The following is a 26,306-nucleotide window of genomic DNA, read 5'->3' on the forward strand; positions in this document are numbered from 1 at the left end:
TAGAGAGCAAGTGAACATTTAGTTTGTTGGCCTCTTTGTGATAGTCAGATAGTTCCATACCTGCTGTTCCTGTGGGTGGTGCCAGGCCTGCAGTAGTCAGTATAAACCAAAAGGTGTCTCTGGAAGGTGGGGAGTGAAAATTGGCTCCTAAGGCCCATTCCATCAGATGAGCTACTGTAACTCCAAAACAAGTTAATTATTCTGACAGAAATGTGTCACAGTGCACAGTTTGTAGCATATAGAGGGGTGCAGCCACAGAATGATCACGTTAGTTCCTGTGCTTTTCCAGAAGCACCAACAATGTATGGTAGCATCAGAACTGGACCAGATAGTAATGAAATACAGCTGCCTGCTCTTATCAATAATGATTTATTTTATATCAAATGCCCGGGTGAGTGTGTGTTGCGCACCTTGGGAACACATAGTACCAATACACACTATGGGATAAAAAAGCTAGCAGAGGCAATATAATGCTAGGGAACTTTTGATCCTGCCAGTTAATGAATACTTGGGCACATACCACCTACCTAAGCCTTTTTGCAGATCATGTATAGCCTTTTTATAGAAACATTATTCCCTGATGGCTATGGTCACTTTTAGCAAGGTAATAAACCCTACCAGACAGAAGAAAAAAAAATCAGGAATTAGTTGAGGAAGGCTTGAGAGGTGTTGAGTTAGCCTCCAAATTCCCCAGATCACAGTCTAATAGAAAATCTGCGAGAGGTGCTGGAAAACAGGTAAGATTTGTGAAGGCCCCATTGTTCAACTTCCAGTATTTCTGCTAAGATCTTGGTACCAGATACCCCAGCATTTTTTAGAGGTCTATTGTGGTCAAATCCATGCCTCAATGGGTCAGTGCTTTATTTTTTGGCAGTAAAATTAGGGCTAACACTTGATTCAGCAAATGGCCATTTGGATTAACCGTGTATAGGATTCACAAAGTAATCTTTAGCATATTGAAATACACATTACCATGACAGAATTGGGCTGATACAAATAAATTTAAATGATTGTATTAGACCAATAGGCATGGGTGGAGGGATTATTTGCTGTGAAAGGCAAGGAGGGAATAGACTTTCGACAGCAATTTGATTTCAATCCATCTGTCCCCAAAATATGTCACACATGACAAAAAATTGTTGCTCCCAGTGAAAGTGCTGCCAGTCATCTTAATATTGATCGAAGAAACTAATTTTTGTCAATGTAAAAATGTCAAGGTTAACACATTTGTGACTGCTATTTCAATTTCAGTGCAAGATTAGATGTCTTTCTTTAGTTTGTCAGACTGCGTACTGTGTTGACTTTCTCTTTCTTTTCCGTTTCAGTCGTGTTGCTGGATACAACGTCTGTACTTGGAGAGCTGGGATGGAAGACGTATCCAATAAATGGGGTAAGAACAGTGCCTCCTCTTGCATTTAGTCTTCCTGAACAGTTTGCCTACTTCAAAACATGCCCACTGCAACATTAATGAGATCAATTATAGTGATGTGAACAGGTCAGAAGCAGCCTTAGTGGCCTGTTTCATAAATACCTTCTCCTTGCATCAGGATCTTCTTTTCACAGGGGAGATGCTGTAATTCAGAGGCAGATAATGAATCAGTGTCCCTAAGGTAGTTTCCTATTTGTTGTTCAGCTTCTCCCCTGCGACTTTCTGTCATTGGCCTCAATTTAGCTCCACATTTTCTGTTCAGTCTATATATCAATGTTATGTTGATATTAAATATATTTAATATCTAATTGACATTGTACGCCTTAATATACATTTAAAGCAATCTTATATTGTTATGATAAAATACATTTATATATGTATGCATCTTTAATACAAGATACAAAATCTCTGCTACGCTCCTCTTTTTCTTTATTATCCAGAAAATGTTTTAAATGGACAATTTACAAACTTTTTTTAATGTACCAATACTTGTTGTTTTTTTCTCAGCTTTAATATTTTGATCTCAGCACCTCTGGCTCTTGAGAACAATATTACATTGCTTGATTTCCAAATTTCCTAGCAAAGTATTGGAAGGGCTTTATTCTTGGTTTAGTTATGAATATTAATAAGTGCCAGATAACTACTGGCAAAGTTAGTTTTTTGAATCAAAATGACCAAATTAGGGCACCATCAGAATATCAGGAAACAATAGTTAAACGCTAAGAACCTGCGTCAGTTTTTTTTTTTTATGAATACCTGCCTGGTGAGGAGTGGTATTAAAGAATAGATGAAAGAGTGACTTTACGCACTGGTGTTCCTAAACAGCAAGTACTGCACAGAATTAAAGAATAAACACAAATAATTTATCTCAAAATGTGATTTATTACCAAAATACCTAAACTTCTAGTTCAGTTAGTTTAACAAGAAAACTCTTTAAGCATAACAACTTTCAACTAAACTACTAAGTAAAACACATAAAGTAAGCAAAACTAATTTACTAATACAGAGAAAGATTTACATTAACAGACAATAAAAACTGAAACCAATAAGTAATAAAATGCTGCAGTGATATCACAGCTCAGTGTGATTATGTGAGGGTAAAAAAAACATGATTTGTTTTGAGGGATTTGGAATTAGGCCAAATTAGCTTTAAAACTCAATAGGAACAACCACAGACATATATATATATATATATATATATATATATATATATATATATATATATATATATATATATATATATATATATATATATATATATATATATATATATATATATATATATATATATATATATATAATTTGTGTGTATGTGTTATGAATATAAGGATCAATTTGTTAAATCTAAGCATTATGGTCTTCATTATTTCATAAAACCATGTCACATGTGAACCTTTAGGAACAGACTTTTTGGGTGAGTATTAAAGAGGTAAAATTAATAACATGAGGAAAAAAAAGTCCTAGGTGAATAAAGTAAAAATAAACAAACGTGATAATGTTATGATAAAAACATCATATTATGAGAATTAAGGGGGAACATTTCCAGAATAGTCACAGTTTGCAGAATTATTTCACTCCTGGAGAAATAGGGCCAGGTTAGATTATTTTAAATATTTTTATTCTTTACGAGAATAAATTCAGGAGAATGAAGCTAAAGGGATACGAAAATAAACTTGTAATATTACAAAAAAAATACTACGAATACAAAGTATACTCAGAGATTAAAGTCCCTCTCATACTGTTTAAGTGACTGAGTAACTGCAGATTTGCCACATTTAAGATGGCGGACGCTCTGACGCATCGCAGCAAAGGCAGAACCCGCCCAATGACGCGTCTACTTTTATATTATGTCTATGGGAACGACAACTAGCTTGGGTTCAAAAAGCCAGATCACAATGCAAATAGTTTCATCAGCAATTTGCCAAATTAGAGATCAATCACCCTTTGGACAATTGTTTCATAATGTTGTGTCAACTAGCCATCTCAGTGGCTGACTGAATGCTCAAATGGTGGCTCAAAGCGGATATAGATTTTTACTTTGGTGGATTGTGGCAGGCGTGATCACGTCACGTCCAGGATAGCGTTTCATATAAAGTTCATTCACCCAAAATATTGCTGAAATCTTAAATTGTCTCATCATATGAGCTGGATGTAATAACACACCCTTAATAAACAGCCATGGTTCATGATCTTAACCTTTAACTATAAAAGCTGAAACTCATATACTCATTCTCACCTGGGAAAATTGTTAAATCTCTTTTATTGAACCCAAGCACTAACTTAAAACTAAGATACAATTACTAGTAAATAGAAGAATTAATATCCTTTTCAAATGTTGGAGAAGGCTATACCATAACCAACTTTGATAACATTATGGTGATACACACCATACTTGTCTTTGGGTTTTGACTGTAAATGATCATATGCTTAAGGTTACCCACCTTTCTCCCCCGGAATGTTCAATGCCTCTGCGTCCCTTTCCGCATGGGCCTCAGTGGCCCATATCGGGGTTATAGATGTGATTACATCATGTAGGTTGCGGTGACAGCCGCCCACAGCGGCAAGGAAAGGATGGAGAGAAAGAGGCTACTGCCTATGTGATTAAGCTGTCAGTCCTCTCCTCTCCTCACTCATCCTCAATCCTCCAACTTACCATTAATATTAAAGTCATCGAGGTGAAAGGGCCTGAGGGAAGCTGTGCAGATCCAGAGTTGTAAAATAGTTTAAAATCCCCATCACTAACTGGGAGCCAGTAGAAGCAAGTCAATCTCCAACAAATTAGACACAGCCCTGGTATCAGGCCAAAACAGCAGCACATCATGTAGTTGCCTATCTAAGACATAGAGTTGTCGTAGCTGTGCTGTCAGTCACACCTGCCCAGAGCACATCTTTTAAGGGTTTCATAAGCAATAACGTCTTTATAATGATGTCCTGATGATAGTGGTGACAGATTATAGATGGTCATATAATATAAAATTCAAGGTGAAATGGAGGTGTATATTTATGGATGAGTTTTATTAAATAACTGTAAGTAACCTTTTACAGTGGAAGTGTAACTGGTAATGTGGAATTGGTGCCGGTGTCCTTGCATTTAGTCTCCTGAGAAGGTATCAGTACCACTGGACCTTCGTCAGTTTGTTGCTTTACATTCGCAAACTTCAATGTATTTTATGCAATTAAAAGGGATTGACCAAAACTAAGTAAATGGCTTGTACTTGTGTAGCACTTTAACTAGTCCGACGGCCCCAAAGCGCTTTACACTACAAGCAGTCATTCACACAGACATTTACTCCCTGGCAGTGGTGAGCTATGTTAGTAGCCACAGCTGCCCTGGGGCAGACTGACAGAGGCGAGGCTGCCATACATCAGCGCCACCGGATCCTCTGACCACCGCCAGCAGGCTATTCGGATGGAGTGGCTTGCTCAAGGACACTTCATCCAAATTGCGATGAATAATTTTATTTTGCTTGATTTCCAAATTTCCTAGCAAAGTATTGGAAAGACCGTATTCTTGGTGTAGTTATGAATAACCATTAATAAGTAACTACTGGCGAGGTTAGTTACACATTGTTTCTAGGAAAAATAAAATCTGAAAAAGTGTGGCCAGCATTTGCATTTAGCCTCCAAGGGTATATACTTTGTAGAACCACCTTGTGAGTCTTAAGCCTATTGGAGTTTTGCCATTCCCCCTTATGACATTTAGAGACTGACATTTTTGCCAATTCTTCTTTGCAAAATAGCCCAAGCTGAATCAGACTAGATGAAGAGCATCTGTGAACAGCAATGTTCGAGGCTAGCCCTCCTCAACTGGGTTTAAGTCTGAACTTTGAGTTGGCTGTTTCACAACAGTTTTTTTTTTTTTTTTTTTTTAAACGTTTCTATCTTTGCTGAACAAAAGTATTCCAATAGCGTGACAGTACCGTCACTATCTTTCACCATGGGGATGGTGTTTCAGGGCGATGAACAATGTTTTCTGCCATGCTGAATTTTGCTGTTGGCCATAAAGTTGAATATTGGTCTCATCTAACCAGAACACCTTCTTCATTGTGTTTAGATCAATCTTCATTTTTTTCTATTTTTGGGTTGAACAGTTTTTTATATTTGTGTTTACATTCAGATTCACAGCATGAGCACAGTGTGAAGAAAGCAATCCAATTAAAACACAATACAAAGCTCTTCAGTTTAAACATGACGGGTGTAAGCAGGCATGTTTGTCTCATGTGACCTTGCGGAGGGCTGCAGACCTTAACTGGTTCTACCACACCTCTTGCTCATGATAGCTGGCATGTTCTAGAAAAGCTGTGAACATGATCAGGATGAAGAGGGTGTTTAAAAGAAGAGAAATGGAAACAAATACTGCTGCCTGTTAGACTCTTCTTTTTACCACTTCTCTTTGGAGCTACTTTTGGAGGAAAAAAAAGTTGTTGATGAGAAAGCTTTTGAAAGTTTATTAGCAATTCTGGACTGTAAATTCCTCACTATAGGCATACTTATGTGTAATTATCACAGTTGTCTCGGAAAACTTTTAATTAAAGTGAAAATTGCATTGGAAAGTCTGCAACGCTTCATTTAATTAATTGTGGTGGGTATCCCACCATCCACACATTGGATGTCTCTGTAGGTCCACATCTTAGACATTAGCAGCCAGCTGTAAAGCCATGAGAATTTGTTTACTTCCTGCAAACATAATAATACATTTTTTACCATGACTATACTCAGTGCCAAGGTGCCCTTTCACTGTTCTATTCCTGCTCTGCTAAAATAGTAAATAGACCTTTTTCAACTACCCGCAAGGGAAACTATCCAAAGTGGCTCACTTGTTAATGATATGAATGTGAGTTTCCTCTGAGTTGGTAAACATATTCAACCTCAAAGGCTGTAGCCATTAGATCTATGCATAGTGAACGGAAATCTTCCTCAAGGCTATTGAAAACTTTGTTTTCCCAGTATAACTTGATATATGTCGGGTGGAAAAAGCAAAAGGCAGGCTGATTTATTATTGGCTAATGAGTTGAAAGATTTCCATGTCGTAAAGATCTCTGCACTTTATGACTATTTAGTCATTTTGAACTTGTTAACACAAAACATAGAGCAAACAAAGAGTGAGGGGGTGAATGAAAGCAAGTTAAAAAAAGGGTGAAAATAGGAAGTGGGTTCATTTGGTGTCTGCATGCAGCCACAATAAGCCCCAGTCAGTGGGCAGATACAGTGCTGAAATATGCATGAGTCCTTTTTCCCAGTGGCAAGTACTGGTGTGGAAAGGGGAGTGAGGCAGTGAATGGAGCAGATTTATTAAATTACATTTTTTTACAGGCTTTAAGGGATCAGAATGCCTAATGCTGTCTTTTGTTTTCACTAATGCAAACACAGGTTAGAGCGCAGAAAGAATGGTTGTCCATTATGAAAGTTGGGGGTAGTCCTGTTTTCATTTATTGTTGGAGATTTCAAGTAGCTGATAAACGAGTCAAAAAAAGCCTGCTTTGTATCTAGAAAGAACGTCCCATATTACGTTTGAAGAGTTTGCATATAACAATACGTAGCATAGCATGCTACATGTTGAAAAACATGTTGCATAGGTCTAAATGTGAGCAAAGAAGCAGATTTTGTGGAGCATTACTCTGACATTATGTCATGCCTCCAAGTGGTCAGTAATTATTAACCTAATCATAAAGTAGATCTAGGCATCTGTTTTGGTGTTAATATCCAGGATCCTGAGCATCCTTAGTAGAACTGCATGGCTTGTTAAAGAAACTTTGAAAAATGTAATTTGTAGTTTTCTGCAAAGTTCTCATAGACCTAATTATTTTGAAGACTCTCCTGGGGTTAGTATTTAAGGAGAGGGGTCAGATTATAGTTCAGGTTGTGCAAAGACTTTTGAAAAACCCCTACTCTGTATAAAGGAAGAACACAGCATCACTAGCTTGCTGCGGCTGGAACACTGCTCAGCAAAACAAACTCAATACTTTGAAAATGTAGGTGTCTCTTGCAGGGTGTGTACTACTTGCACATGTACCTTAATTTTTTTCGGGTCGGGTTTAGGGCATAGAAAGGCTTGAAAATGAATGGAACTCTATGGAAATCAAGGTATGGTGTGTGTGTGTGGTATTATTATAATGATATTACATTTTATGAAGTACCTTTCATGAAACACAAAATCACTATACAAATAAAATCTTAAAAAATAAAATAAAACCAGATAAACAAAAGTTATATGGAACATTGTATTGACAAGGAGTAAGCGGTGTTGCACAGGTGGGTTTTAAGTCTGGATTTGAACAGGGGAAGAGTGTCAATGTTACGGATGTCTGGTGGGAGAGAGATCCAGAGTTTGGGAGTAGGACGGGAGAAAAGAGAAAACTCTGCTGTCCATGGTGCTGAGGCGAACAAAGGGAACAGTGAGGTGGATAAAGGAGGAGGACATGTGGAAGTGGAGGGAGGTGGCGACAGGAATGATATTGGATAAGTGGATGGGATACAGGGTAGGGGGTGTGAACGGCAGGGTTTTTGACTTTTTTTTTTTTGACTAGCTTAGACTTTTTGACTGGGTGCCAGTGGAGCTGCTGTAGAATTGGTCTGATATAATGAAATGAGGATGATCTGGTGATTGTACGAGCAGCTCAGTTCTGGGCCATTTGGAGCCTATGGAGGGACCTTTGAGGGAGACCAAAAGATGGCTGGTTGGGGTCACAATGCCAGGTGAGATGCAAAACTACCTGTGACACACATATACATGTTAGTAACCGATACATTGAGAATAGTAATCCATTATCAAGGGGAAAACACTATAATAAATCATTTGCAATGGCCAAGTCCATATAGCCCAGATAAAAGCACTTGGATCTTCAATTCCAGTCCTCGAGGTCCGGTGTCTTTCAAGTTTTATGTGTTCCTCGTCCAACACACCTGAGTCAAATTATCAGGTCATTAGCAGGCCTCTGGAGAACTTGACTCCATACTGAGGAGCTGATTCAGCCATTTGATTCAGCTGTGTTGGACTAGGGACACGTCTAAAAGCTGCAGGACACCGGCCCTTGAGGACCGGAATTGAAGACCTCTACGCTAGGAAGCTATCTGGCGAGCAGCTGGATGCGAGCTGCACCAGCATCCAGTTAACCCGAAGAGATGTAAGGAGTGTATGCATAGGTTTACATATACGTGTGTGTGTGTGTGTGTATGTGTCTTTCATGCAGTTTATGCACCGCTCAAAAATATTAAACGAACACTTTGAAAACGCATTAGAGCTCAGTGGGAATATCCGTACCGATACGGAATGGTTAATGTGTTAAGAACAAAAGGATAGAATGTCTTTTGATGATATTGAAAATTATCAACCCACTGATGGCTTAATCCGTAGTCACAGAGGAAGTGAAACTGAAAAAGCGACGGGACAAACTGGTCCCATTTGCAGAAATGTCATTGCAGTGATTCAAATGGTGCTCAGTAGTTTGCATGGCCCCTGCGTGCTTGTACTGTATGCATACAAGGCATCAAGACATCGATGACAGGACATCAAAGTTATCTTTTTTTTTTTTTGTCATTCATGCCTAACAATCTGTGGGGAAAAAAAACTGATGCTGCATATCATCCTCCTGAACACATCAACTGGAAAATGAACAACAGTAGTTGCAGCATCTTACTGTGCCGACCGTTGGGTTCAGCTGGGACGGCAAAGCCGATGAGAGCAGAAAATGAATGGAGCTAAATGTCGGCCCAGTCAAAGTCAAGACCTAAATGCAATTAGAAATATGTGGCAAAAAAAGTTCCTTTCAAACCCTCTCTCTCTCTCCAATCTGACTGAGCGTAGGCTATTTTGGACCTGAAGAGAAAAATATGAATAGAGACGAATACAACAGGAATCCACAGGAATGGATGATACTGCTGGGAGTTAAAATAAAGAGTGAGACATCAAAAACTTAAGTCTTAAACATTCCTGCAGGCTTTGAACTCAATCTCAAGCCTCTGTACTTTGCCGTAGTCCTAATCCTTAATCTTTTTATTACGATATTTAACCACAGTAATTGATTGCGGCTACTTGACCTGAGGCTTATCTCAAAGCGCTTCCTCCCTCCCTAATACTATTAGCCTTCACTGCGAGACTGAACAACAGGGAGGAGATGAGGGAAGAAAATCTGTATGTCAATGTCCTTCATAGCTCAAATAAACTTCTTTAATGTCTGCTGTCGAGTGGTGGCCAGCAGCTCTGTGAGAGAGAGTGAGAGTGGGAGATAAAAAAGGGGAATAATCCGGAATCATTCCACCTCTCCCCATGGAGGCTGTAATATAAAAAAGGTATGATGATTTAGCACACCAGTGTTCATCTCAGGGACCTCTGCCATAACCAGGCTTAAGCAGTGCTGGGGGATCCCTTAATTGGCTTGTTTCTTGTCAGGGACACACTGAGGCCAAAATCTAATGCGCTCCACTCGGCATCTTGCTGACAGCAGAACATATCCTGACAGCTTTTTGGGCTAACCCTCGCCGTGTGATGAATACAGCGAGGAGAGTTAGAGAACGAGTGGGAGGGAGGTACAGGATGGATGCAAATGGAGGGAGGGAAACAGAGGGAGGGAAGACTGACGAGAATATTAGTGCCAAGCTGAATCCAAGAGTTGAATATATGAATATAGAAGGGCGGGAGCGGGCAAGAAGAGAAAAGGAAATGTGTGTGCTCTAAGACAGGTTGAGTTTAGGCGGTAGGACACGTGTTTCTTTTCAACAGTAAAATAACCAAGGAAATGCAAACAGGTCAACAGGTACATATAAAGGTCAAAAATCTCCATATTTTAGAGGCAAACCTTTAAAAAATGGTATGAAACCTTAACACAACCAAGCTTTCAATTGTTTTTAAAAGTGAATTCACAACTTTAAAACACATTTTCCTCATAAAGTAATATGACAGCTTTATAGTCTCACTATTAATGATGAGAATTCCTTAATGGTCCCCCAATGGGGAAATCCGGGTTTGACCGTGGAAAACACACAGTTACACACAATTATTTGCAATGAAAAAGAAGAAAAATAACAAACTAGTCTAATCTAAAATTAGCTCTAAAGAAACTCTAAGAGTAGAAGATAAAAAGTAAATAAATATTGCACAGTGGAAAAAAATTATTAACAGCGGAAAGGACTCCAGCCTATTTACATAACACATGGTGATGCAATACGCAATGTGCATGATAGGGCAGCAACATCCTGAAGTTGATAAGATGTTTGCAAGTTACATCAGTATCGGGGGACAGTGTAAATGGTTAATGATCTGATCAGAACCCGTGTAACCATTAGCATGATGTTTAAAGATGATTTAAGCCATAAAACAAGATTGCAATCTGAACTCTGTTATCGTATATGGATATAAACAGATAACAGATTTTTTTAAAGTTGTTAATAAATAGCTTTTTAGTCAGAATATATTGAATGAATGCCTTGATGCTTATTGATGACAGAAAAAGATGGACCCAGCACTTTTGCAACAAAGGCCGTTTATGCAGGGAACACAGGTGAGCTCTATTAAAGACAGGTAGCGTGGACGGATTTCTCCTCGGCCAAAAGCAGCCTTTATGTTGAAAACCTTTTTTGTCTTAGAATTATGACACAAACCTTAGAGAAGCAGACCCAGTATGATACAAACCACAGCAAGATAGATGAGATGACTTGAGCAGGGAGTCCAGCCTTGGCAACCATGGGTGTTTTGTGTGGGAACAAAGTTTATAAAATGAGAAAATGTTTTCTATAACAGCGGTTTTCTCTTTTTATGTTTTATTTTCCAGTTGAAAAAACATAAAATACTGCTGGTGTCAGCAAATCATATTCACCCCATACCCCCAAATAGCTTTTTTGTATGGCTTTAGCTTGATGGAGCTTTTTAGGGCCAAAGCATATTTTGTGAGTGAACAAAGTGCAAATGGGAGAGTTTGAGTAGATGGACACACAGTGTCCTTAAATGATGTTCTGACAGCTTCATAAGTGCACATAAACCTTCACAAGTACAGCACTGACAATTGCAATATCGCCTCATAGCTCCAAATTATTAAATATTCTGATGACAGCTGCTGGGAGAAATTAGAGTGCTGATGCCTGTGCACATTAGAGTGACAGTGCTGATCGAAGCTGAAATTACGTCTGAGCTGAATCCTGCCATAATTGTAGTTTTGACATATGGTCATCCATCCCTGTGGTGAATCACAGGCACACTGGGCTTGCCACGGAGCTTTTAATGTTCTCAATAAGGTGCTGGGTGGTTAGCTCTGTCAACTGCTGCTTCCAGAGAATATTTATCCAGATTTTTGTCATCCTCACCTGATAAATCATCTAATAAATCTATAAATGATTAAGTTATTTCTGTGTCTGTAGGCTTTTCTGTCACTAGTTGGTTTGCATTTTGGACTGGGTATGGCATTTCAAACTTACTCTTAGACAACCTTCCCCTGAGTTCTTTGCTGCCTTGTGCTTGATTGCGTTTTTCAGATTTCCTGATTTTGAACGTGGAAATTACTGTAATCATTGGAGCTAAAGGCCTGAACATAATTTAAAGAAAATTGTACAAATCATGGTGGATGCCCTTTAAGAACAAAGCAACTGGCAGCATTCCAAGCTACAACACAAAAAAACAGGGTTAGTGTCATGACCTGAATCAGTGCATTCCAGTGCATTTGCAAAAATGCCCTTTCAACTACATCATTATCACCCATTTACTAAAAATATGGTTCTTAATTTTTTTTAAGCAAATCTATCTCCTGATAATTTAAGGAAATGTTTGTTTTTAAGACTTATTACTGTCTCAGTTGTCAGGTTTAACAAAATCTCCTGGATATTTATATTTGCATAGATTTCAGTTTTATCAGTAAATCTTGTGTCCTCTAATTGATCATGTTCACCAAGAAATGTCATTTATTTCTTGTTTAGTGCCACATCTTGTTTAGGTCACATGAAGAAGAAACCTTCCAGTAGTAAATGAGCCGGTGGTGTACGGTTTATTGAAGTTCCTCTACACCCTGCTTCTGGGTAATTTAATATTCCACTAACAGTAGACTGGCAGCTACAGAGGGCAACCAGACAATCTGATTTATTTAATTTAGTTGTTTGGTAAATATGATAATTGAGCAGTTTGTTAGTAAAGCTTGTTAACTATTGTATTGCCAGAGTATTTGCATGCTAATCACAGTTTCCTGATTATTATGGGGTTTAATTATAAAAGCAGGAACTGCCTGAGACTGTATGTCTCCTTGAACTAAAGTCCTATTCCAACGGTATTAGTTTTACCTAGGGACCACGTGTGATTTGTAATAATTGTGGATATCATCTGTGTTGTTAATCCTGTGCGAACCGGCCATGTCAGTGATTTTGTAAAGTGACGTTTCCCCTGCAAATTACCTACTGTATTTTTGCTGAACTCCGAGGTCCTGTGATAATAGTAATCCATTGTGAATAGCATCTCTGTGATTTGGACAGAAATGGGCACGATCTGATACATGATTAGGCAGTTTTTGTTTCCAAGGCACATTATGATATGCTTCTGGCAAAAAAATGGAGGCTGCATTGGATTGTTTGGAAAACCTTTTGCTTCCCAGGCCAGAAAAACCCTGTCGGTCCATAACTTCTGGCATCAAAAAGAAAAGGCTGAAGAGAATGAGCAATATCAGATGCAAATGGTGGATCCCATCATGCATTGCACTGTGCACCAGGAATTATTTTCTTCTGTTTGTAGCTTTCTGTTGTACATGTGCTAACATTATATCCAGGAGAGGTCTGTAAATTTCAGCAAAATCTCAGGCTTCGGTTATCCTGTGGCAATGTGCTACATAAAAAGCAGACATATTGGAGTATTTTATTTATTACATGGAGTCCCCAGATAATGCTTATCCCGCGTGAGTAGGGCTTAAGATGATAGGCTGAACTGACTTAGTTATTTGCCAAAGACTGAATGGTGCAGGTAAAAACAAAAACCTATTGACCTCACAAAATAATTAAAGCTGTTAATTACAGATAATCGTGATGCGGAAATTGGTTTGACTGTACTGTGAAATGTTGTCAGGTCATGTAATATGCATCTCCTTCTTGTTTGTCCTCTGATGCACTCTGTGTCTGTGGAGAACTTTTGTTTATGCCAGTATCAGTTGGGCTTGGGTTTGTTGGACAGTGTTTTTTCTAAAAGGGTGATTCAATGTTCATATGTATTACGTCATTTGTATTATTTGTATCCCTTCTATTCTATCCATTGGTACTAACTGTTTTCTTCCTTACCTTACTCTTTTTGCTGAACGTTATCAATTAAAAAGAGGGATGGCATTGATTTTGCTTTAGAAGAAACCTATTTTTTCTTTTTTTTAAAAAAGCAGTTTATGCATGTGTATATAAGCATGCTTGGCATGAGTCGACATCTGGACCCTACAGGGGTTGCACAGGCAATGGCACATCAATATGTGCCAATGAAGGCTTGCTGTGTCTCCCAGCACAGTTTGACGAATATGGAGGAGATTCCAGCAGATGGGCGCTTGAAAGGTCTGTTGAAGGTCTTTAACCCATCAGTAGGATCAGGATGAGTTCTGCCAGACCTATAAAGTGACATGCAGTGTGCCACTGGTAGAAATATCTTTGACCAAACCATTAGAAACAGACTTCATGGGAGCGCTCGTGGCGCACCAGGTAGCGCGACCCATTTACGGAGGCCTTAGTCCTCGACTCGGTTGACCCAGGTTCAAATCCGACCCGCGGCCCTTTGCCGCTTGTCTCTCGCCCTCTTCTACCCCCTTTCCTGTAAGACTACTTTCATAAAAAGCGAGAGAAAAAGAATCCCCCCAAAAAAAAAAAAAAAACTTCATGAGGGTGGTGTGAGGGGCCGAACTCATGTGACAAACGTAAAACAGTCTGGAGAAGCTGAGATTAATTTAATGATGCCTGCAACAATGTTTAGAATTAACGGTTTGGTGGTGGGTCAGTCTTGGTCTGGGGACGCCGTGGAGAAATGTACAGACCTGTACAAATGAACTATGGCACCCTGACCAACATTACATATAGACCCTTTATTAGATCCTTTGCTGGTGCAGTGTGTCCTGGGTTCCTCCTGGTATTTGATAATGGTCTTCCTGGAGGATTCAATTGACTGACCTCCATGCTCCCCTCACCTAAACCCACTTTTTCTCTGTTAGACATATGCATTGGCTGAGTATTTAATATGACTAACTGTATGAGCTCTCTTCCATAATTTATACTTCATAACTGGCTCAGAGCTTATCTACTTTGCTTTGTTTATCTCCTAGATGAAGCCACTAAAAGAGCTGCTACTGCTATAAACGTTTTACTTTTCTTTCACATAAAAAGTATTCCTGGATCAGTGCTGTTATGTAGTTTTTTTGTCCGTTTTCTCTGTCTCCTAAAGCCCCCAGTAAGTTGTTGCAGATGGCCATAGGAAGTTTTCCTTTCCACAGTCGCGACATGCATGCTCAGTATGAGGGATTTCTACAAGTCAATGACTCAAAGCAATCTACCGGGGTTCTCTAGATGTAACACTTGTTAACTACTTAGATTTTAAATCAAGTACATGTATTCCAAATTGACTGTAGTTATGACATGCGTTTCGTTTTGATTGGTGCTGTATAAATAAACTAAAATAAAAGTAAATCTATCTTGCAGTCATCACAGAGTTCTGTTTCCATTTACTTATTTTTTCAGCGACATGAGAGAAGGCTCCTCGCTACTATTAGCTGTTGAATAATTTCAGGGATTGTTGCAGAAAAGAGAGTGACTTCTTACTGTGATTGTGAAAAGTACTTAAAATATGTGATTGAAAACGCCTCAGGGTTTTTTTTTTTTTTACAAACATTTAGCAAGTCAAAACTAATCAATCAGTAGGTAAATTCAGTTTTTACAAGCAAACACTTTTGCAATTTAGCCTCTTTTTAATGTTTTGTTGAAAAAATAAATGTTTAGCAAGAAATGCTAGTTCACCAAATTTCTGCATCATAAATTGTTTAAAGCTTTTTTTTATGTTCCATGCAAAGCAAAGGGCCCATAAGGGGAGGCTAAGAGGTGATCAGCTGACACACAAATTCTAATAAAAACTGCATTTTTAATTCTGAGTATTTACAGCATTGTATTTTCTCCAATTCTCATGCAAAAGCATTTAGAAAACACTTCTCTATATCAAACATATCCAAATTCACATGCACACAAGCACATGAAAAGAACAGTGCTGTGGCCCATTTGGAGGGAACTCGCCCTAGGTCACGGTACTTAATCTCTAGTAGGCTGTTTACTCCTGTCTGTTTCACTTGACTTGCATCAGAAAATATAGAGCAGTGACAATGACACATTTCAGCCATGTTTCACACCTGAAACAAGACTTGCCTGTTCTCTTGCACCAAACTTGCTGCAGTGGCTACTAGTTTATTAGAGCTAGAGAAAAAGACATTGTGCTATGGTCAGACCAGTCAAGCCATTGCCGTAACATAGAAAAACAGATTCATAGACTTTTACCTTCATTTCCAGTGCACAAAATAAATATTTATTGGTACAATGTTTTAATGCTTTTAAGCATTAACAAGGGGCAATGCTCCTTTTGATATTTTGCATGTATTTTGAGAACAAAAAGCCCAAATGGGTCTTTGAATAATCACTTTCATCATCAACACAGCGGCAACATCCTACATATAATTTTTCAGTGTAGGCAAATGTGAATTCAGTTCTTTATCTGCAGATTTAAAATTTTATCAGCATTTGAGATTTCTCTGAGACTTTTTCCGTCACCTGCTAAACATCTTTCTTTGTCTCCCAGATTATACGTAGTTGATTGAAACAGGATTTTTCTTTGTGGCTGTCTATATAGTCCTGTAATAGCTTTGTGCCTAGCAGAGCAATCGCAGTGCTCTATCAAGATCTGACACATCCATTTGTCACACTCTCCGTGGTCAGATAGAAAACCAAGGAAAGATGCACACATCCACACTGTTGCACAGAGAAAACTGCATCACTCCATGAGTTGTATTGTCGTCCGTGCCACAAATGGTCTTATCATATTTTGATGTCGCTTACAAAAATGAATCTTCACCGGTGATAGTGTTTGGACACGAACATGCTGTGACCTGCTGAAAGGCGTTGAAGAAGATGCAACCTGAAACTTTAAAATGGAAAAGGAAATGTTCCGAACTGAGATTGATCAGCACGAAGCCAGCAACAGATATTCCGCTGGGTGGATGGAGTCAGAAAAGAGACAAAATAAAACAGAAGGCACTTTGTCTGTCATAGGAAAATGCTCTGTTACTTTCATTCTTTTTAATTGTTCCAGATTCTGTTATCGTTATGTCCTAATTTGTTTCTCCGTCCATAACAATCTTTAAACATTATGTAGCTCTTTGATTCAGCTTTGCACAGTTTCACTGGTTTGTTCAGAGTATGGGGTCCTCTCAGATATTTTCTTCTCCTCAGCCCACCTCAGCAATTTGTTTGTGGAATGTAGGTCTGACTACAGAGATGGCCATGGAAGAAGACAGTTCTGTGCTAAAGTGGCCTTATGTTTTGGGCTACTATCCTTGTGAAAGGTTCACAACATCACAGATCCTCCACTGTATTTAACAGCGGGATTTGGGATTTTTTCCTTTTAAACATCCATCCATCCATTTTCTGTCACGCTTCTCACTTGTGGGGTCGCAAGGGGTGCTGGTGCCTGTCTCCAGCATTCAATGGGCTGTACACCCTGGACAGGTTGCCAGTCTGTCACAGGGCAACACAGACAGACAGACAGACTGGACAAACAACCATTCTCGCACACACTCACACCTAAGGCCAATTTAGCGAGGCCAATTAACCTAACAGTCATGTTTTTGGACTGTGGAAGGAAGCCGGAGTACCCGGAGAGGACCCACACATGCACAGGGAGAACATGCACACTCCTTGCAGAAAGAACTAGGGTCAGTCTCAAACCCAGGATCTTTTTGCTGCAAAGCAACAGCTCTACCCACTGCACAGCCCTACCCCTTTTATTATTATTACATTATGCTTCTTCAATAAATGATGAAGTTATCTTAGAGCTTATTTGACACTTTAACCTATGTTGCTATTACGTTTGACAGGCAGTGTAGTTCTGAAAAACTATGCATAAGACTTAAACCAACTTTATTTTCACAAAGTTACCAACCCTGGTTTAACATATATGGCATTTAAAAGCACCTGTTATAGCCATCAACTCCACATCTGTAGTAAATCCATTATACGCACAATAATTGTTTTGTTCGTTTTCACCCTGATACATATAACTATCCAATATTACTTTCTTTTTCATGATTTTAGAAGTTTTGCACAACTCCACATAAGAATAACATTTTAACCAGAACCAGACATATGATTACCTAGAATTAAGATTTGAGAACACATTAAGATCCAGTTTGAAAGTGTAAACACCACAATATAAGGTTAATGTTTTTGTTTGGGCTGATGAAAAATTTTAATTTTTAATTCCCATGTTGCAAACTTACACTTCTTTCACAGCTTTGATATCCCTCTGCTTTGGGTTCCACTCAAAATCGTAGCACACTGTGCTGTCCCAGTTCAACATTTTATTTTTGAGTAATTTTGCTTGCATGGCGTAAAAAATACATTTTCTGATCCAAGGAAAAGTTCAGTATTCCTTTGCATTAACCATGAAGCTTAATTAAATAGACGGTGGAAGGCTTGAATCCTGGCACGTTGGAAATTGAAGTGATTTCCATATTTAAAAGGTCAGATTATTTGCAATGAATTAAAGCTTATCCATATTCACTCTTAGAATAGACAAAGGTGGGGAAAGATCTTCCACTTTTTATGACTGACATTTTAGAGACTTCCTTCTCTTCAAGCTTTATAGGTTTCGGAATGGTAGAGCACAAAGTTGTAGCAAAGATTAGGTTTTGATAGAGATTAAGGTAACCTTCAATAATGTATGTAAAAAAATAAATAAATAAGTAAATGGCCACCTACTGAGTAAGGCAATGAGCTGACTAAACTGAGTGAGGATGCACAGAAGGTATGATTATGGAGTTTGCTAGGAGAATAGGGATGGTGAGGAGACCTGTTAGCTGGGAACTCCTCAGAGCAGTGGTCTCAAATTGCAGTCTTCGAGGGCCGATGTCCTGCAACTTTTAAATGCATCCCTTGCCCTACACACCTGAAATGACTAAACTACATCACCCTTCAGTGAAGCTCTGCAGAGCTCTGCTAATGAGCTCATATTGGAGTCCGGTGTGTTGAAGCAGAGGCGCATCTCAAAGTTGTAGGACACCGGCCCTCGAAGACAGGAGTTTGAGACCACTGGCTTAGAGGATGCCGCATGCACACCTGCAAAAACAAGAGTTTCTTGACTTTTTCTGACTGTGCCCATAACAATGAATCCAGCTGGATTTATTAATGGCACTATCAGCTAACATTCTTCTGCCCAGGTGACAAAACAATGCTTACATATCATGGTACTATGGCTAGGGTTATTATAATACAAAAATGTCAAACTCCATGCAGATACTAAGAAACATACTCAATAATCAATACCATTTTTAATACTGCGGCCACATTTTTGGAAGACAGGATTATTTCTGGTTAAGAACAAAGATTTTATTAAATACAATGGAATAAACTTATTTTTAACTTTATTTTTAGGGCAAGGCCTAAACCTATCCTTAAGCCACTTTGTAAACAGCTTGGCTGAATGCTTCCGGTCATTGTCCATTTGAAAGATCATTAGTATCCAAGCTTCAATTTTCTTGCTGATGTCTTGAGATGTTGCTTCACATAATCCGCATAATCTTCTCCCATTATGCTATCTATTTTGTGAAGGGCACCAGTCCCTCCTGCAGCAACACAACCCTGCAACATGATGCTGCCACACCCGGATTTCACTGTTAGGATGGTGTTCTCAGGCTTGAAAGCTTCTTCCTCCAAAGTAACAATTGTATTATAACCAAACAGTTCAATTTTAGCTTCTTCAGACCACAAGACATGTCTCCAAAAATGTATTTCCTTGTCCCTGTGTGCATTCACAAACTGTAATCTAGCTTTTCTGTTTCTTTTGCAGTAATGGGTTCTTCCTGGCAAAGCAGCCTTTCAGCCCATGTCAGTACAGTACTCGTTTTCACTGGGACTGTTTCTAACAGCCAACATCTTCAAATGGTCTTTTGCTTTTGTTCTTGGGTTGGTATGCACATTTAGGACGAAATCTCATTCACCTCTGGGACACAAAACCCATCTCCTTCCTCAGCAGTATGATGTCTGGACAGTCCCATGGTGTTTATACTCGCATATAATTGTTTGAACAGATGAACGTGGCACTTTCAGGCATTTAGAAATTGCATCCATGGATGAACCAGACTTGTGCAAATCCACAAATCTTTTCCTGATATCTTGACTGATTTCGTTTGACTTTCCCATTCTGTTACACAAAGAGGCAGAGTGTTTTAGGTGTGCCTTTAAAACATCCACATGTGTGTCTTAAATCAACTCAAATGTTGTCAATAAGCATATCAGAAGCTTCCAAAGACTTGATATCATATTCTGGGTGTTCCCAAATTGTTCAAAGGACATAGTATCTTAATGTATGTATTCCTTGAAACCAGTGGCTTTTACTTATAACACGTCTGTTCCCACATGCTCTAAATAAACACTGTATTACCTACCTTCTGTTGATAGGCAACCGGTTGGTGCGGTCGGACTTTCACAGCTCACGTGTAGATTTTGTGACTGCTTGACAGAGAGAATGGAGACTGCATTTGCCAATGCTAGGTAGAGTGGTGCTGAACAAAGGTGGGAAATCTGGCTTCAAGAAGGTAAAAATCCAGCCTAGTTTTCCTTCATCCTGTTCACCTAACCAGGTGATTTTAGTCCCTGTTTATGCTGTGGAGCTGGAAATACAAATGGTTGGAACTAATCTCTAGACCAGCTTTTGTACTTTCTGAACCTAGATTCCCCACCTCTTGTGCTGAAGCTCATGACAAATAGAAGTTATACTACAACAGGTCAGTTTGTCATCAGCCATATTGGTAAGGGTATCTAGTATGGCTACATGACCCGACAAAAGATTGCACGAAGCTTTCTCCCCGCTGGAAGAGGCCCTGCAGGTTTCAGTCTGTGTTGGGCTCATTGGGGGAAGCTGGACTAACCTACCGTATTGGCAACCCTTAGAACTCTGTGGAACAAGGGCAGGTTGTCCATTATGATAGACTGTAACCATACACACTCCCGTCACCTTGGGGTGCTCCGGATGGTCTTCCAGGTTTTCCCCAGTAGAATCCCCTACCGCAGAACAAGGGATTGCCTCAGTTGGGAGGGCACAGCTGAGGAGCCACGTTGACGAAGAGACTGTTCAAATGACGGCTATCGGTGCGCCCTAAAAACTGTATCTTGACATTGTCCAGGTTTTAGTATTTTCTTGCCCATCTTCGTTAAAAGGAAAGTTCTACCAAACACCGCTGTTTTTTACCTTGTTGGCTAAAGAAGGTTACATATGTTTCTTCTGAATGTACTTGCCATGTTAGAGTTTAAACCTTGAGCAGCATATCATTGTTTTGGTCATGGTAGGGTGGGATAAGGCAAACTGCAACTATGTGGTCAGAAGATGTGTGATAATTTGAGCAAATGTGAGTGGGTCAGTTATGGGGATTTTGACGCTAATGCGTATTTTTTTTAATAATTCATTTTATATCATATTTATTATACATTTTTAGCACATTTATTATATCAAGGTATTTGTTAGTTTGAAATCCCAAGCTGTGGCGTATATTTGAGTTAACCTGGGGGAAAAAAATGAAAAAACGATGGAACTGGTGGGGGCTGTTTCCATCCTATTACCAGTAAAGCAATCTGACTCCTTGGTCAGCCTGCTCTGAGTCTCCAAGAAAACAGATTTCTTCGACAAATCCCTTTAATGCTTACCTGTCAAATGTTCTGTTGTGATGATTGATACAAAAGTAGTTTTATTAATAATTGCATACATTCTTGATATTTGTGAGAGTTTGCACATTTCTGTTTGCAAATACGAGAAATATAGACCCTTTAGGCATGTAAATTATTATTAATTATTTACTAACTTTCCTAGCCAATTCAGTCCAATAATACTTTAGGTGAACTCTCATCACAAACAAATCTTAGTCCTAATTTTAATTTATGATCAAATTTTCTCAGAAGAAATGTACTTAATGGTACTGAATTGTATGGCACATAAACTACATGATAGTCCAAAATTCACACAATGAGCAATCATTGTGAAACATACATTTGTTTTACAGGGCTTGGGTTGCATAACAAGTTATTGTTTGTAAATTACCAGAACAATAGGGTTGTTTTTTTACAAGAAAAACTCATTTTGCAAATGTATGAATATTGATAGGGTATTGTTCATGAAATAGTTTGTATTTCTATTTGTACATTAGAAATGCAACTTTAGAATGGGAACCATAACATTGGAGGTTTGTAGGTTCTCTTTGTCTTTTATGTTTCACACTTACCATGGCATTGCAAGTATGAAAGACAAAACAGTAACAGTAAATTCACTGAAACTGATCAGGTTATCCTCCTTTCAACAAGCAGAGGATGATGCACGAGGAGACATCTAGTTTAATTTTCAGCCCCTCTCAGTCTTGATCTTCTGTCCTGTATGAGAACATTAATGGGGAGTTTGGGGTCACAGGATGGCTCCCATTAGAGGGATATGGTTTCATTGGAGATGGGTGTTTAGTCTAGCCACGTCTGTAAACCCACTTAACATTTTATACAAGTTCTTCGGATCCCGAAAGCCATACTCTGACCGCATGCTTTTTCTGTCTGTGTTTTTGCTGCTTTCCCTGTCATAATTGATCGAGCAGGCTAGACAATCGCATCTCGTCTCCACTTATTTCCAGTCAGGCTTAAACAAGCCTGACTGGAAATAAGTGGAGACTGGAGTCTGATGGCCTTACAGAGGGAAGATGGATGTCTCCTGCTGTTTCCATAAAGACAGGCAGGAGGGTGAGATACTTCGTGCCAAATTAAAACTTTGGGCAAACAGCAATTTCCTGCAGGAGCAGTTGATAAGCTTCGAAAGAGATGGCAATATCGCTGTCTCCATGCAGATGAGAAAAATAATTTAGCTTTCATTTTTGAATTAAACCTGGCACAACTTTTCAAGTGATCTTTTTCAGTAGGAAATATATATTTCTTACTGATTTTAGCATGCTGTAAAAAGTATTTGCTCCTTCAGAGTTTTCTCATGGTTTTTGCTTTATTGCACTTACATGTTTCAGATCATCAGATTGGTTTGAATTAAAAATAAACATTTAAAAGAAAAGCATTTTAAATTATTATTTTATTTGGCAAAACAAAAGTTTACCAAGCAAACTTGTTTACCCTTCTTCGGTTTTGATAACTGCACCCAGGAGAATAATCTAAAACAGCAACACATCATCCACCACTCTAAAACAATTGAAGAACAGAAGGGAAGCCAAGGCATAGACATCTGTTAGTCTGTAAAGGGCTATTTCTAAGCCTTTGGGACTCAAATAAACTAGAATTGGAGGCAAGTAAAAAACAAATGAAAAAATATGGATGAGGTGAACATTCACAAGACTGGCAGGGCTACCAAAGTGACCCCCAAAGTGCATCAACAGTTTATTCAGGAGGTAACAAATGAACCCAGAACATCTAAAATACTGCAGGCCTCGCTTGCCTAGGCTGTGATCAATGTTTGGGGGGGTGGGGGGGTTCAACAAGAAGAAAGAGAATAGGCAGAAATTGCATCCATCTTTGGAAGGTTTGTGTGGCATTACATCTGGGGTAAAACTAACAGTGGATTTTAGAAAAGGAATATCATGCGTAGTGGTGGTGGCAGTGTGATTGTCTCAGGCTTACTTTGCTGCTTTAGGACCTGGATGACGTGCAGTAATGTGCAGCAAGTATTTTGGAGCAGTGTGCTCAAAGTCTTAATCAAAATAATTCGGTCAAATAACTTTTACACAGCGACGTAAAAGACTCAGCACTGACTGATTGTTGCCAATTGGAAGGTTTAGAGGGCCTTTCACGTGATTTTAAACATTTGTGTGATTGAAATAAGCAACAACAGCAGCGATTTGTGAAGCAGCAAATACGTTTTCACAGCGCTGCATACCAGAATTGTGTCTCTTCCAGGTGGTAAAGAACAAGTCCCCCCCCAAAAGATTGAGACCAGAGATATCTAAGCGTAATCTTCACACGGTGTTGCCTAACGCTCTGCATTTGCTTCCCTCTTTTTTACCTCTTGTTACCTCTTCTGTCTTCCCATCTTGTTGCAGTTTATCTTCATCCTCACCACCATCTTGATGTCTTTCTCTCTTTATATTTTCTGCCTCTCTTTTCAGTCTTCTCTTTTTGCCTCTCTGACAGCATCTTCTTAACAAAGTGCAGCCAAGTGTGAAAGCAGGGAGGAAGCAGTGTGTTTTCGGGCGTGTTTGCTTGCGTTTTATCCCGTATGTCTGCAAAAACAGAGATGGGATAATTATCAAAATGAAAAATTGCATATCAAGTCAGGCTTTTATTCGTTTTTTTTTTTTTTCTTTTCTCTGATAGTTGCTTGTCACTTGTTAATATTGTTCCTGTCAGAAATTAATTTGTGAAAGGTTTTGTTTGGAAGTGGTCATCAAATGAGCGACAACAAGGCCCTATTTTGACCTCAGATTTGTCGGTGCAATTAATTTATCAGAGGTGCGGAACTGATTTGAACCAGAAAATAAATTGTTTTTTATGTTAATTTCTAAATGTGTAATCTTGTGGAAAAGCAAAACAAAACTTTTTTTTGCTAGATGAAATTAATTCTGTGGTGTCTTTTTATTACTGACTTTGTTCAAACATAAATCCCTTGACAGTACTTGATGGCTACATATTAATGCGTTATTACTCCACCTCAATCAATACAATAATGTTTTTGCAGAAAAGGTTTCTTGTGTGTCAAACCAATAATGCAGATTAAAATTTAATTGAATTTGGAATGGGAAGAAAAAGACAAGAGAAATTGAGAATTCAGTGACCTTTTCTAGCATTTGAAATGTCAGATGTCTTTTTCATTGACTCCAGTGTTCGGTTAAACCTGACACCGGTTTGTGTCTTGCATTTAGTGTGCTCATCTTGAGAGTGCATGCAAAAACAGTGAGACAGCCTTTAGGGTGCAGCGGTTTTCAGCGTGTGTGTAACGATGACGAAAATATTAGAATCTTTTTCTTGATGCCCTGAAGTTGTATTAATAAAACTTATTTTAATATCTGACATTTTGTCACCTCAAACTTCAGTGTATTTTATAGACATTTTATGTGACTGTTGAAATATGTCTTTATCTATAAATCCACTCTTTGTTTATTGCCTCTGTATTTGTTTTGTTTTTTTACATGTCACCTAAATCCACCAGTCACAGACAGTAGTGACATCCCGGGATGTCACTACTGTCTGCGTTCCCTTGATCCATAAAGACGCCCCAATCTCAACATTTTTGCAGCGTTTAACATGTTTCCTTTCTAGGATTGTCTCCATCCTACTTTTTTATCATCTCAGACTGGATTCCTGTCCGTGCTGATGGAAAAGATTTGCATATAATGATGGCGCCATCACCCTGCTTTAGCATCAGGATGGAGTGTTAATTTTCCTCCACACATAGAATGATGCATGTAGTTCAAAATGTTTAATTTTGGTGTCAAGTGACAAGAACCGTTTTTTTTTTTTTTACACGTTTGCTGTTTCTCCTAATTACGGTATGTAAAAATTCCAATGAGACTTAAGTTAGCTGTTATAGCATCAACAGATTCTCTGTTGCTCTCCTTGCCTGAGGCGAAGTGGACAGACATGTCTTGTTTGGTTCAAAGTCGATGCTACATGCTTTGCGTTGATGGTGACGATTGAACAGTGTTGTTGTTTAAAGCTTGTGATATTCTTTGAGAACACAACACTGCTTTTAAATAAGGGTTACTAATGGGGTGAGTCCAGAAGGCAGTCCATTGCACTGGATTTTATTTAGTTCAATCAGATTTAAAGGGGCTAAAACAAATTCATTTCACCATTTTCAGTTCATTTTAAATACCATGTATTCTTTTCACTTTGCCATTATGCACTACCTTCTTTTGGTCTGTTACATACAAGCAGTGATCGCAGTACGACTAAAGGTGACAAAGTGCAAGGCATATGAATGCTTTTGGAAGTCAATGAAGTTCTGTGCGTCTTTCTGCCATATTTCTACCTGGGTGACCTGTTCTTATCGAAGCGTTACATGGCTTTACCCTCCTACTTCACCCACTGGCACAATCTGTGTATGTGTGTTCGTCGTACCACTGTGTGCAGCCGTCACTGTGATCTCACATCAGTCAGAGGCTGCTGGGCCACACATTGACATTCCAGACTGCCTGCCTGCCACTCTGGCAAAAATAGATATGTAAAATGACAAGTCCCCCCCCCCCCCCCCCCCCCCCCCCCCAAGCTTTCCCACGCATAGTTTGTCTGAGCTGGTGGGGAGAAAAAGAGAGGTCTCTGGTCTGTGTCAGCTTGGATGAGAAATAGTCAGCAGAGTGTGTAGTGGGGAGTGACATATCACCGTTTAAGAAAATGAGATCGAGGAAGAGGTTGAAAGGAGACAGGGTTTATACCCTTAACAAGTGTTCATTCTGATTGGAAAGCGCGTGTGTTTTTTAATGACTGAAGCGCTGCGTCAGGTCTAAAGTTTTGTTTCAAATAGGCTTTGGAAATATAAGTGGAAATGAAAAAGGTATTGAATTAGTTTGAATGCAACTACAGTACTCAGAAGACTTAAAGGGTTTCAACTCGGAGACAAGCAGTCTGGGAAGTCATCAGGGGAAAGAAAATGTAAACGTAAAATGACTATTAGTGTTTGTTTTGTACTGATACCCCTGTTACCCATACCCATATTTATAAAATG

The 26,306-nt window shown here is 38.9% G+C and overlaps 1 protein-coding gene across 1 annotated transcript in view; it reads left to right on the forward strand.

The window, feature by feature from the left end:
* Positions 1–26,306, forward strand: part of LOC118558886 (ephrin type-A receptor 6-like) — a 62,581-nt gene that overhangs the window by 16,495 nt on the left and 19,780 nt on the right. Inside the window, exon 2 of the mRNA XM_036129484.1 lies at positions 1,326–1,390. Within this exon, the coding sequence (XP_035985377.1) occupies positions 1,326–1,390 (65 nt within the window). The remainder of the gene's footprint in view (positions 1–1,325; positions 1,391–26,306) is intronic.

The sequence above is a fragment of the Fundulus heteroclitus genome, unplaced genomic scaffold (assembly GCF_011125445.2).
Source record: "Fundulus heteroclitus isolate FHET01 unplaced genomic scaffold, MU-UCD_Fhet_4.1 scaffold_175, whole genome shotgun sequence".
NCBI classification, from domain to species: domain Eukaryota; kingdom Metazoa; phylum Chordata; class Actinopteri; order Cyprinodontiformes; family Fundulidae; genus Fundulus; species Fundulus heteroclitus.